Source organism: Anolis sagrei, chromosome 4 (assembly GCF_037176765.1).
Source record: "Anolis sagrei isolate rAnoSag1 chromosome 4, rAnoSag1.mat, whole genome shotgun sequence".
In the NCBI taxonomy this organism is placed as follows: Eukaryota; Metazoa; Chordata; class Lepidosauria; order Squamata; family Dactyloidae; genus Anolis; species Anolis sagrei.
The window spans coordinates 127,804,401-127,818,913 of record NC_090024.1 but is presented as its reverse complement, the minus strand read 5'-3'; the positions used below and the strand labels follow the sequence as shown (position 1 = coordinate 127,818,913).

Below are 14,513 nucleotides of genomic sequence, written 5' to 3'. Positions count from 1 at the left end.
GAGGCTGAACAATTACTTAAAAAACTCACTCTGGCACTCATTTTGGGATGAAAATATGCACCAGTCTCCATTCCAGAACCTGTTTAGGGTTGCTTAAATTAGAAATCCCTTTGTTCTCATTCCTTCTACTATAGCTTTTCTCTTTTTTCTCCACTATTCATTTTTGTTTGTGACTCCCTCTCCCCACCCTGATATTCATTCATCCTCTTCCTGTCCTGACTCTCCTTTGTGGGCATTGTCCACTTCCCCCAAACCAAGCAAATTGCATTGCATACTATGCAAATGATGCAGCCTGAGGAACACAGAAGGTTTTGATATTTGAGGTTTTTTCTTTGTTTCCATTATGTATTATTTATTATTATTGTTATTATTATGTTTTTTAATCTTTCTGCTTCTCCGTACTCATAGTCCATCAGTGACTTGGTCGAATTCCAGGATTTCTTCAGGTAATACTTTGGTTTTGGATTTTATCTATTAAATTTTGCGGCAGTGCCATTCAGTTTGCTAGCTGTGTGGCCCTATAGACGCTTGTCCCACCATCAGTTCCAGGGCTGGAAGCCCCCGGTGGCACAGTGTGTTAAACACTTGTGCCTGCACGACTGCTTATTGAATCCATGGAGAGTGGCTTGAGCTCCCTCTGTCAGCTCCAGCTCCCCATTCGGGGACATGAGAGAAGCCTCCCACAAGAATGGTAAAACATCAAAACATCCAGGCGTCTCCTGGGCAATATCCTTGCAGATGGCCAATTATCTCACAGCAGAAGTGACTTGCAGTTTCTCAAGTCACTCATGACATGAAAAAAAAAGTTCCAGGACTCAATCATGGAACCAGTTTTGGGCACTTCATTTGCTTTTAGCTGACACTGGTTCTTTCTCGACATGTGTTGAATGTCACCGTCTCAGATCCAACCACTTCCATCTATGGGGAGGTAGCAGAAAGGTCAGACAATAAACAGCTGTGTCAAAAAACCGGGTACGTGCTGTGGTCAGTGAAATCTATGAAGCAAAAAGAAGATGGGTAACACATACAGCACAAATAAAAGACATGTCGACTAACAAACTGGATACCAAGGGACCACAAGAGGCCCTTGGTCAGACCTCATATTCAGTGGGACAAGCTAATGGTTAAACTATTTGATCAGAAATGGAAAAGAAAAGCACAATATCGTATCTTTTGACAAGTGGTAGATTTGCGTGAAGCCCAAAGGAGTGGATCAATGGCAAATTGGATAGGATGGGATTATTATGTTTATTTATACTTTCCTTTTTCTTTCCACAAAGAAGACTCAAAACAGCTTACATGAAAAGCATTTCAATACAATTAAAAATCTACAAATATACAAACATTAAATCAGAATTAAATAGCAACAGTCCATTTCAGCCATAAACTCAAGTTATGGAACAAATTGCCAGTTTAATTACAGTATGAGAAACAGGAATGCTACTCCATATGTTTATAAGAGAATGTTCGTTCATCATTGTCAGAATGGGTTATAATTATGCACATAGTTTTTACACATGTAGCACCCATTTTTTATTTTTTTTTGCACCAAAATCTCTTGGATTCTTGAGAAGTCAGCAGCAGCCAGCTGAGAGTGGCTTTGATGGAAGTTCTAATGGCCTCTCTTCCAAGTACTAATGCAGAGCCAACCTCAAGAAATGGAGCCACAAAGTGGAATCCACAACATGCGAGTGTGGAGAAGAGCAAACCACTGACCACCTGCTGCAATGCACCCTGAGCCCTGCCACATGCACAATGGAGGACCTTCTTGCAGCGATGCCAGAAGCACTCCAAATGGCCAGCTACTGGTCAAAGAACATTTAATCAACTACCAAACTCACAAATTTTGTATTTTGTCTGTTTTGTTCTGTTAGAAATGTAATACAATTGACTGGTTGCCCTGACACAACAAATAAATAAATTTATTTATTTTATTTAAAATATTTCTACCCCACCCTTCTCAACCCCCGAGGGGGGACTCAACAATTCGATGCCGCAATATCACAGTATAACAATATAAAATCACAAATACACAATAGATTAAAAGGATAACATTAATTATACAGTCATATAGCCGTTTATATTATCGTAGCAATCATCATGTGGTCCAGTTCAATGTCCAAAGTACCATTGTGCCTGCTAGCCAAAAGCCTGGTTTCAAAACCATGATTTCAGTTTTTTTCCTAAAGGAAAGGAGGGAGGACACTGATCTAATCTCGATGGGGAGCAAATTCCACAAGTGGGGGGGGCCACCACTGAGAAGGCCCTGTCCCTTTCTGCTTGCATTCCCAGTAGTGAACCATCAGTTGTTCATAAACCATTCAGTTTTGCACCAAGAGTAGGTAAAGTGATACCTTTGGCTATTTACTTCTAAGCTATAGAAATGCCCTGATGATATATGTGAATTTCCAAATGTTTAATTCAGTTAAAAAACACTTTTCAGATCTTTATTTTCTCAAAGGCTTCAAGGCTCTCTGTGAGCCCTGAAACATCTTCAGAAAGTTTAAAAAATGATGGGTGGATGGAGGTTACAACTTCACTATGAAGAACTCTCATCTGCTGATGAGTACGAGAACGAAGAAGATCACGACTGGGGACAACTGACCTTTAACTTTAACAATGTGGGAAGAAACAATGTAGAGTTAGGTGCTGGTGTGGGAAGTGCTATGGGCAACCCATCATGGGGAAGGGGTGAGCCGGTAGATTAGGATTGGTTCAGGAGAGTTGTATTATCCATTTGGCAAAGGAAGGAAAGATGCTATGGTGTATGTGTTAATGAGGGAGAGAAGTGACAGAAATTTAATTTAAATCACCTAAATTGGAAATTAAGTTAAAATGTTCTAAGGTGAAGGGAGAGGACAACATAATTTTTAAAACTTAATTGCTCTACTTTTGGCATTAGCTTAATTCTAGAATTAGCTTTGTTGTTATTAATTAGTTAAAACCGTGTTTCTAAAACCATAGTCCTCTTGGTGTTTTCAGCTTCAGCTACCAGAAATCCCAGCAAGTTTACCAGCTGTAGGAATTGTGGGAACTGAAGTCCAAAACATCTGGAGGAGCATGATTTGAGAAACTCTGAGTTAAAGGATTGATTGTTCTAAAGAGACAACACGTTTCATATTTCTCCAGCTGGTTCTTTTTATTGCATTGTTGAAAAAGAGTTTCCAACATAGTCCCTCAATTTTAATATTTGTTAAATGGGTAATTAATCATCTTTAGATCACAAGATTCAAAAAACTGCTAATCAAATAGCTGTAGGAATCTGTGTTTTTTCAAGGTCAGAGTGTGATAATTTAATTACCGGTATTTACTCAAGTCTAGTGCACCATCGAATCTAATGTGCACCTCAATTTTCAAAACCCTGAAACCAAAAAAGGTATTTGCTGCTGAATTCTACACATAATGCAAAAAGTGCAGTCTTTGAAATTTGGTCCCAAAAGTGTGCTGCCTCTTTAGAATTCCTTCCTTAAAAACAAAAGTTTTAAAACAGCAAAGCTTCCAACAATGGAAAAGAAAAACACGGGGTGCATCAGGCCGGAGGTTTAGCACAGTTGGTCAATCATTAGCAATTATAAGATGTATTAACCAAAATGTTGCAGGTTCGAAGCCCCGGGTTGGCGTGAGCTGCCAACTGTCAGCCTAGCTCATTGTTTACCCAAGCAATTAGAAAACACTCAGTTCTTGTGGGTTTTTTCGGGCTATATGGCCATGTTCTAGAGGCATTTCTCCTGACGTTTCGCTTGCATCTATGGCAAGCATCCTCAGAGGTGAGGTCTGCTGGAACTGGGGAAAAGGGGTTTATATATCTGTGGGATGACCAGGGTGAGACAAAGGGCTTTTGTAAGTTGGGCTAGGTGTGAATCTTTCAACTGACCACCTTGATTAGCATACAATGGGCTGGCTGTGCCTGGAGCAAACTCTTCTTGAAAGGTGATTAGATGTCCCTGCCTGTTTTTCTCTCTGCTGTTTTTGGTGTTGCAATTTTAGAATTTTTTAATACTGGTAGCCAGATTTTGTTCATTTTCATGGTTTCTTCCTTTCTGTTGAAATTGTCCACATGTTTGTGGATTTCAATGGCTTCTCTGTGTAGTCTGACATGGTGGTTGTGAGAGTAGTCCAGCATTTTTGTGTTCTCAAATAAAATGCTGTGTCCAGGTTGGTTCATCAGGTGCCCTGCTATGGCTGATTTCTCTGGTTGGAGTAGTCTGCAGTGCCTTTCATGTTCCTGGATTCTTGTTTGGGCAATGCTGTGTTTGGTGGTCCCTATGTAGACTTGCCCACAGCTGCATGGTATACGGTAGACTCCTGCAGAGGTGAGAGGATCCCTCTTGTCCTTTGCTGAACGTAGCATTTGTTGGATTTTCTTGGTGGGTTTGTAGATTGTTTGTATGTTGTGTTTCCTCATCAGCTTCCCTATGCAGTCAGTGGTTCCCTTGATGTATGGCAGGAACACTTTTCCTCTGGGTGGATCTTCATCTTGACTCTGGTGGCTTGTTCTTGGTCTTGCAGCTCTTCTGATGTCTGAGGTGGAATATCCATTGGCCTGGAGAGCCCAGTTGAGGTGGTTCAGTCCATCTTGGAGGAGGTGGGGTTCACAGATTCTATTTGCACGGTCTGCCAAGGCTTTAATGGTGCTTCTTTTTTGACTTGGGTGATGGTTGGAGTTTTTATGTAGATATCTATCTGTGTGTGTGGGTTTTCTGTAGACGGTGTGACCCAATTGTTGATCTGGTTTGCGGATGACTAGGACATCTAGAAAAGGCAGTCTTCCTTCATTTTCTTTTTCCATGGTGAACTGGATGTTTGGGTGGATGCTGTTAAGATGGCCCAGGCACCTGTTGAGTTCTTCTTCTCCATGGCTCCAAATGGTGAAGGTGTCATCCACATATCTGAACCATATAGTGGGCTTTTTGGTTGCTGTCTCCAGGGCTTGTTTTTCAAAGTGTTCCATGTAGAAGTTAGCTATGACTGGGCTGAGAGGGCTCCCCATAGCTACTCCATCTTTCAGTTCGTAGAATTCATTGTCCCACTGAAAATAGCTGGTGGTGAGGCAATGGTGAAACAGCGCCGTGATGTCTTCTGGGAACCTCTGGTTGATGAGTGCCATGGTGTCTGCAACTGGGACCATGGTAAATAGAGACACCACATCGAAGCTGATCAGTTTGTCATTTGTATTTAGCTTGAGATTGCTGATTTTTTCAATGAAGTGGGCTGAGTCCTTGATGTAGTGTGTTGTGAGCCCAATGTGGCTTTGTAACTGTGCAGCAAGAAATTTGGCTAAGTCGTATGTGGGGGATCCAATGGCACCCACCTATCAAGGTCTTTTTCAAGGTCTTAAGCCTCCTCTGCCCAAGAATGCTGATACTTCACCAAACTACAAATCCCAGGATTGCATAGCATTGAGCCATTGCAATTACATTTGAAAAGACGTCCCTCAAATAGCCTTTTGCTTTGGCTCAACACTTAAGATTACTGTATTATGCAAATCTAAGGTGCACCCGAATTTTGGGAAGTTCATTTAGCCAAAAAAGTGAGCATTAGAATTGAGTTAGATTCTCCAGGCCCCCTCTATACTGACCATTTAATGTATGGTGCACTAAACTCAAGTAAATATGTTATTTATTTTTTTGTCATGTCAGGAGCGACTTGAGAAACTGCAAGTTGCTTCTGGTGTGAGAGAACTGGCCGTCTGCAAGGACGCTGCCCAGGGGACATCCGGATGAATTGATGTTTTTTATCATCCTTGTGGGAGGCTTCTCTCATGTCCCTGCATGAGGAGCTGGAGCTGATAGAGGGAGCTCATCCGCCTCTCCCTGGATTCGAACCTGCGACCTGTCGGTCTTCATTCCTGCCGGCACAGGGGTTTAACCCACTGCGCCACCGGGGGCTCCTAATACGTTAATTAAGTTATCACACTCTGGCCATGAAAAACCCTACATTTGAAGCTAGCTTCAGACTGCAGCAGCCAGTCAACAAACTCCCACAAAAACTCTCAAAAGAAAGTTCTTAATGAGCATCAGTTCTCTGTCTTGGTGGAGAAAATGCCCAAAGGGGGCACAAATTTGAAAACTGTGTTTTATACAAACAAAGCATCTTGCTATATGATTACTTTGAATGGCTATTTCTTTATTGTGCATGAGCAGAATAATGTATTGAGTCAGGCTGCAGAGAAGCAGGCAAATTGCCCAGCTGGCTATCTGAAAGTTAGCATACTTTGGCTTAAGGGGTCTCTCAGTCTTGCACCAGTCCTTTGAACCTAAATTCCCATGTTTCTGCCACTTTTCACAGTTAGTCTACTTTAAAAGCTTGCTAAGCAGTTGTGCAGGTGCTGTGCATATATACATATCAGAACCCAGTTGCTAGATTTGCTAGCCATCCCTTAGTCCCCTGCTTCTCCTCCATCTTTCTCAATCAGACTTAATTAAACTGTTTGCAAGCCGCAGCCTGGTTTTAATTACAGTGAAATTGTTACAATTAGAATGAAATTGGCCAGTCGTTGTTTATAGGGGCATTGTTCTGGGAAAACAGCAGGCTGCTGAAATCATCTCATGCCAGCCATCCCATTGCAGAGATTATGTGAGGCCTGTTAAGTGGGGGTAGAGTTGGCATGCACTGTATTACTTGCTTCACAAGCTGTAGTTGTGAAACTGATAAATATAAGTTTACTGAATGTCAACACATTTATATTTGGCACAGGTCTCCATATGAAGAATGTCCTACTAGGTCAGCCAATATTTAGAACTGTTCTTGTAATTACGTTTGCCACTTAACAAGCTCAAGGTGGCCTACAGAGGGTCTGCTCTTCATCCCTATCTTTGTAGCATTCCTGCAAAGTTAGTTAGATAGAAAAACAATCTAGGGTCATATAATCTAGGGCAGGGGTTCTCAAACTAAGGGCCGAGGGCTGAATACGGCCCTCCAAGGTCATTTACGCGGCCCTTGCTCAGGGTCAACCTAAGTCTGAAACGATTTGAAAGCACACAACAACAGCAACAATCCTATCTCATCAGCCAAAAGCACGCCCACCCTTTCCATTGAAATACTAATAAATTTATATTCCTTTAAATTGTTCTTCATTTTAATTATTGTATTGTTTTTAAGTATTTTTGCACTACAAATAAGATATGTGAAGTGTGCATAGGAATTCATTCATGCTTTTTTCAAATTATAATCTGGTCCTCCAACAGTTTGAGGGGCTGTGATCTGGCCCTCTGTTTAAAAAGTTTGAGGACCCCTGTTCTAGGGTGATGTAATGGCTTAAGCACTGATCCAGGACTCAACTAAACTAAACAGGGCCTTTTCTGTGGTTGCCCCCTGACATTGGAACACCCTCCCCAAAGTCATCAGACTAGCACCCACGTTGGCAGTCTTTAGGAAGAGCTTGAAGACCTGGCTATTCCAATGTGCCTTTCCGGAATAGGAATACTCCAGCATTATGTCCCAGAAGCACTTTATTAGAGTTTTAAGACTCTCTCCACATTGCACTTGCCCTGAAATCCAACATACCACCTGCCATACACAGCACTTTTTTAATTCTGTACCCATTACTTGGCCCGGCCCTAGTTTTTACTGTGTTATAGTGTAATGTTTTGTTGTTATTGCTTTTTGTTTTTGATTTTGCTTTGAGTTGTTTTGTTATGCTATTGTTGTGTTGAGGCCTTGGCCTTTGTAAGCCGCATTGAGTGCTTCGGGAGATGCTAGCGGGGTACAAATAAAGTTTAATAATAATAATAATAATAATAATAATAATAATAAAACTCAAATTCCTGCTCAGCCATGGGTATCTGGGGCAAGTCACACTGTTGAACTTCCTCTGAATAAATCTTGGCAAGAAAATCCTAGGACAGGATCACCATAAACCAGAGTCAACCTAAAGGTACAAATAACAGTCCTATATGTGATATCACATATAATCCTGTATTTTAGCAATGACTTAAAATTCAGAAAATACCAAATATAGAGGTTTCCCATAATAATGAGGCATTTTTCTTCTACTGTTATCAAGTTACCAAAAATTAAGAAAATGCAAAAGTGTGTTTTAAGATTAAAAAAAACAGTGCATCTTAACAAAACATTTTGTGTCTCTTTATTTTTTTACTTAGATTTTGAAAATATTTATTTATTTATTTATTATTTCTCGAACTTCTACCCCGCCCTTCTCAACCCCCGAGGGGGGGACTTAGGGCGGCTTACAAAAGGCACAATTCGATGCCAGCAAAACAACAAGATAAAAATAAAACATATATAACAGCAATTAAAACAATTAAAACAATCAATTATACATCACAATCCCTAAAAACCAATCTAGTGCTCAATCTTTGCCAGCTCAGAGTCCGTAAATTCAATTCCACATTGTCAAATCCATCAATTCTAGTCGTCGCTTGTCCTTTGTCTATCTGCCAGATCACCCGAAAGCCTGGTCCCATATCCATGTTTTTAATTTCCTTCTAAAAGAGAAGAGGGATGTCGATGACCTAATTTCTCTGGGGAGTGAATTCCACAGGTGAGGGACCATCACCGAGAAGGCCCTGCTCCTCATCCCCACCAACCTCACTTGTGATAGAAGTGGGGCCAAGAGCAGGACCTCTCCAGAAGATCTTAAACTCCAAGGTGGACGTAGAAGGAAATTACAAGAAAATAAAAAAAAGAAAGACAAAAATAATGCAAGGTGTGCATAGGATGTGTACATAGTATGGTGTACTGTTTTGAGCAGTGGATTAGGACTCTGGAAAACCAGGGTCAGATCTTCACTTGAGCATAGAAACCTGCTGATTGATCATGGGCAAGTTACACTGTCTCAGCAGAAGAAGAGGGAAGGTAATTGCAAACCCTCTGAAGAAATCCTCCCTTTGGGTCATCATAAATTGAAAACAATTTGATGGCACATTTTAACAACAGCAGTGATATGAATACAGAGCTATGTGTGCAGAGAGAAGGATGCTTGGTGGAAAGCCAGTTGTAAAATCTGGAGGTATTATTGATAACAAAAGAACAAGCTCCCAGCACACCTTAGAGATAGACAACACTGGATGCTTTATCCTCACTGCCTCCTTTTTGGTCATCCTTGGGTTGCTGTTTTGCTAGTACAAAGCCTGATTCTGAGTGAGATGGTAGAACATGGCTGGCCGTGGCTTTCCTTTGCTCCCTGGCAGTAGCCCACCCCAGCATGTTACCCAGCAAGACTGCTTCTCTATGCTACATCATTTCTCACAACATTTCTCAACATTTTAAAATTGTAGCTTTTGTGGAATATATGTGATTAATATTTAATAATCTCTCTTTCAATTTTGATAGGTTGTGCTCTTACTATAGATGATTTGTCATTATTTGTTAGTTCATTTCATGATATGCGATGAAGTTTTTCTGCCTCCCAAGTTTTTTGCAAGCTGCTGTGGGGACCATCTCTGTGGAACATAAGCTGAATATCAATTCCATAAATAAAATATAAAGAAATAAAACTCTCTAAGAGCTCAGACACATGCCTTTTCATCTGAAATCTGATTTTTTTAATAATCATGGAGGGTAATGATTGTGGGACCTTCTGCATTTACTCAAGAGCTCTCTGTAAATCCATTCTATTTTTGTTTCGAATTTTGGGTGCCCCCCATTCTGTTTTTGGGATGATTCTGGGAGATTAGGAGGAGGGCTGTTTGTAATTCAGAACCCTGAGTTTCATTTCCATTTCTGGAAGAATCTTCCCGAAAACAGAACCGGGGGAGAGACACTGAAAACAGTTCAAAATTCTGTGCTGTTTTGCACACCCCAACTCAGTATACAGCCACATTCCCTGTTCACTCTTCTTAGCGTTACTAGAAAAAATAATACCAAACTGTTCTCTCCCCTCCCCCCAAATGAATTGTGTGAAATAAGAGAAAACCTGCACATAGTCTAAACTTTCACAGTTGACACCTGTGGTAGCAGGGTGTGGATTGAAAAAGAGTAGCTGAAAATAAGATAGTCTCTAGCCTATGAAATTTTATGATACAATATATAAATAGTAATGAAGCTGTCAAAAGACACAAATATGTTATTCACACACACATATGCACACACAAAAGTGTGAACTGGATACAACTGAACTTGTCCATCTCTTTATGGTTTTTGGATGCCAATGATCCCAGTCTGGTTTGAATGAGAGGCCAATCCAATAGCTAACTTCTGTTCATTCCTAGTAGTGGAATTACTCCATCCTCTAATCATCGCAGCATACAACTTTCAATAAGTTGCCTCCATCACTTGTTCTACTAATATGTCTTCTTGATAAGGGTTAGTAAGTGGTTATTTATTTGAAATAAGTTCCTGTCTTCATTAATGATAAAACATTGATTTTAAACAATTCCTCCATTTGCACCCACTCATCACAGTGCATTGTATAGAAGCAGTACAGCTGCACTTGTTGGGTACAATGATGGGCATAATCCACTGTAGTAACTTTTTGGAGGGCTTTTTATTAACCATTATGTGGGGTGTTCAAAAGTGTTTTCCATGACAATTGGCAGCAAGGGATGAAGCACATATTCTTCCCTGCCAGTTATCCTTCCCTGTCCGATATATTGTATCTTTGAGAAGGATGAGGTGGTTATTAGGCTTGGGTGATCCAAAAAAAAAAAAAAAAAAGCTTCAAAACTCATTTTGGATGTAGGGGGCGCTGGCAATTCGATTTTGAAATGATTTCCGAAATTTTAATGAAAAAAAGATCGGAAATATCAGGAAATCCAAATCTCTTCATTTGCTTTGTTAATGGAAGGTGCCCCTCCCTCCCTCCAGAACCATTAAGCAATTTTGGCAAAGCTTAACAAACGGTTTTAAAATCTTTTGGCAAAGCCTAACAAACGGTTTTAAAATCTCTTCTTGAAGGCCACTGGGGGCGTGGCCTTCAAGAAGAGCTGTGCTTAGCTACGCCCACTTCATCCCTCTGCATCACAGCTCGTTGCCAGGGAAGGAAGAGAAACCGCGAGATTTTAAAACCGTTGGTTAGGCTTTGCCAAAATTGCTTAATGGTCTTAAAATCAAAATAACTGTGGGAAACATCTGAAAATAATTCCGAACATTGGGTAAGTGGTTTCAATTCGGATTTGCTCCTCCCACTATCCCTGCATGGCTCGAAATTGATTCAAAGGTGAATTTAATCTGAATTAATTACGATTTTAGAAGCTTCTGAACGAACTTGCCCAAGCCTAGTGGTTATAACCAATGACAGGATGTGTCCACTGGAGACCACGTTCTTAGCTGGTGGGATTGGGGAAAATACTGGTATTTTGAATGTTAATTTCAAAGATGGTATGTTTCTATGTATTATACAATTTTAAAAAACCCATAATGTTCAAGAGTAATGTTTATTCAGCTTCCTGAACAGAACCAGGAGGCAAAGAAAATTACGAGGTCCAATTGCTCCAAGCTGTATTCTCTGCTAGCCAGTCTTTAACGGAGGAATGACTTAGGAGAAGTTGTGGCTCCGTCATAACTCTGACAACAGTGATGGGCAATGTGTGGGTCTCCAGATGCTATTGGACTCCAGCTTCCAGCATTCATCATCATTGACCATGCAACTTCAAACTGCTACAGTTGTGATATGTCCCAAATATTTATAAGAATTTGTGATATGTCCCAAATATTTATAAGAATTTGACAATACTCCTGTCTTTCACTACTAAGAACAAGAAAAACGTTGTTATGTATGTATAAACATTTCTTTAAATGGCTTGATATATTGTGCAACTTTACCATTGGTGTTTCTTGTATTCCCATCCAGAGAATTTGCTCGTTGGAGGGTGAATAACTTGGCACTGGAAAGGAAAGATTTCTTCCACTTGCCAGTTCCTCTGGCTCCAGAATTCATCCGAAATATTCGCCTTCTGGGGCGCCGGCCCACCCTGCAACAGGTCACCGAGAATCTGATTAAAAAATACGGAACCCATTTCCTGCTCTCAGCCACACTTGGAGGTGAATATTCAAGCTTTCTTCCTGTAAACTTTCTATGGTGATCCCACAATTCATAGCATCAAGTCATAAATTAGCTGAGTATCCCACTTCAGTACTGTACTTGCATTTTTAATGTATTGATACACAGACAATACATACAGTCTGTACATACAAACCCACATGAATATATCACAGTTACATCTTTCACCATTTATTTTTATTATTTTTTCCTCCTGTGCAAACCATCACCTGCGTCTTTTCAGAGTGGGCATAACTTTGGTTGGTGCAGTGGTCAGAACCATGTGGCTCAAGGTGAGAAGGGGTGATATGGGCCCTCTCTCAGGACCCCACATTCCCCCACCCAAAATGGTTCCAAAGCCCAATATATTACTTACTGGGGTCATTTTCTACATTATAGTTACTGTTGGAAGGCACAATCAAAACAACCATAAAATACAAGAAATACTTCAAATGCAGATTAGAGTTGCCAGAAATTGACATTTGACAGTACATACACACAGATTGCTTAATATAAAGCTGCATGAATGTGGGCTGCTACGTCATGCCCACCTGGCTTATAAAAGCACAAACCCCAGAAGAATTAGTCCTTAGAATGTATATGGTAAAGGAAATACACTGTATTCTGTGATGTTTTGCATCCAAGGAAATCCTATGTTTTAACATGTATTTCTCCATATGAAGTATTGTTCTATATTTACTTGAAAGCTGGTTTTGCTGAATTTGGTGCAATTTATTTCCAAGTATGTGTAAAAAGGACCAGCACAGACTATTTGCTATTATTGCTTAAAGTTGTAGTTCAATGGAAAGCTTAAAGTAGCAATGTGGATTTTTAGAAACTGTGAGTCAAACCTACTAATAGGATCAAAATAGGAATGTATTTGCAGCCTGGGACAAACAACAAATCATGCTCACACTTACCCATCTACCTGAGCCAAGGTTTTTAGTATTTAGCAGCTATCCATTTATTTTGGCACATGAGGCAGAAAAGGACACAAACACCTTTCTCCCTTCTTGACAGCAAAAATAAAACAAAGGCTAACATTTTATGTCTTTTCACAGAAGCCCAAATCTGATGGCAGAGGTGACTGCCTCACTCTGCCAAATGGTAGGGCCAGCTCTGCAAAACAAGCTTATGAAATAGCTTCAGTGTGCAGGGGCTTTCCACTTGCTAAGGAGGCTTTTTCCTCTAACTTCCCTTGAACAGCAATGGTGTTAGGTACTTTTTTTCTGTGTTTTGAGCTCTGCTGTGTTCTGCTGCAGATGCCAGTTTGTTTTAGGTCTGTTGTGAAAGTGCCTCTTGTCACACACAGTGTGACTGAACTGCCTCTGTTTACAGTAACTGGATTTGACTGTGTTATGTAGGAAGAAATTGCCCAGAAGCAAGGAGATAATCTTAGCTCATTTATACACTAAAAGTAGGCTAGAATGGACATCCCAATGAGTTCACATAGGCTGCAGAAGAGGAGATAGAGGCAGTAGCAGGCCTTGTGGGGCTCAGACCAGGAGTTGTGGATTGGGCGTTGGTTCATTCTTTCCTGTTCTACAAAGACAGTGGCAGCTGGTGGCTTTTCATGGCAGTGGGACTGTGAATCCAATCAGGTTTAAACTTTAAAGGAGCCATCCAAAGTGTTGAATTATGTGCTTAGAATTTTCATGGACAACCAATTTAAATGTATTGTTGAAGGCTTTCCTGGCCAGAATCACTGGGTTGTTGTAGGTTTTTTTTTGGGCTATATGGCCATGGTCTAGATGCATTCTCTCCTGATGTTTTGCCTGCATCTATGGCAAGCATCCTCAGAGGTAGTGAGGTCTGTTGGAACTAGGAAAAGGGGTTTATACAAAGGGCTCTTGTCTCACCCTGGTCATTCCACAGATATATAAACCCCTTTTCCTAGTTCCAACAGACCTCACTACCTCTTAGGATGCTTGCCATAGATGCAGGCCATATAGCCCGAAAAAACCTACAACAACCCAACCCATTTAGAATTTGCATTCAAACTGGAACGAATCCACTGTCCCTCTGTCCTGGAAGCTGCCAGTGATTTAGAGGGAAATCTAACAATTTGGGCAATACTACCACCACCCAGGAAGCCTCCTGATACATGGAATCCAAGGGGCCTGTTCTTGATATAAAGCTTTGAATTTGCTCTCTGTTTTTCTGTCTGGTGGACACTACTGACCTTGGTGGGTTTACGGTGCCGGATCCATGAGAATTTAAACAAAGCATCTCATATCTTTGCAGGAGAAGAGTCCTTGACCATTTTTGTGGACAAGCGCAAGCTCAGTCGGAAAGTGGAACCTGGGAGCCCATTAGTAAGTGGTGGAACTAATGCTACTGTCTCCTTGGAAATACTACATCAACTGGCAGCCTCTTACTTCATTGACCGGGAAAGCACCCTGAGGCGCCTCCACCACATCCAGATAGCTACAGCTGCCATTAAGGTAACTCTAGAAGTAAGCAAAAGGTGTTCTTTGCCTCCTGAAACCTTGAACATGTTGCGGGGAGGCTTTCAAGGCATCTGTATGCGCAGTCTTTGCATTCTCTTTGACCTCAAAAGTTTGAATAATGG

General features: G+C 40.8%; 1 protein-coding gene across 1 annotated transcript in view; it reads left to right on the top strand.

The window, feature by feature from the left end:
- BRINP2 (BMP/retinoic acid inducible neural specific 2) overlaps positions 1-14,513 on the top strand; it is a 139,097-nt gene that overhangs the window by 97,073 nt on the left and 27,511 nt on the right. The window contains exons 3-4 of the mRNA XM_060774415.2: positions 11,753-11,943; positions 14,186-14,385. Coding sequence (XP_060630398.2) covers positions 11,753-11,943; positions 14,186-14,385 — 391 coding nt within the window. The remainder of the gene's footprint in view (positions 1-11,752; positions 11,944-14,185; positions 14,386-14,513) is intronic.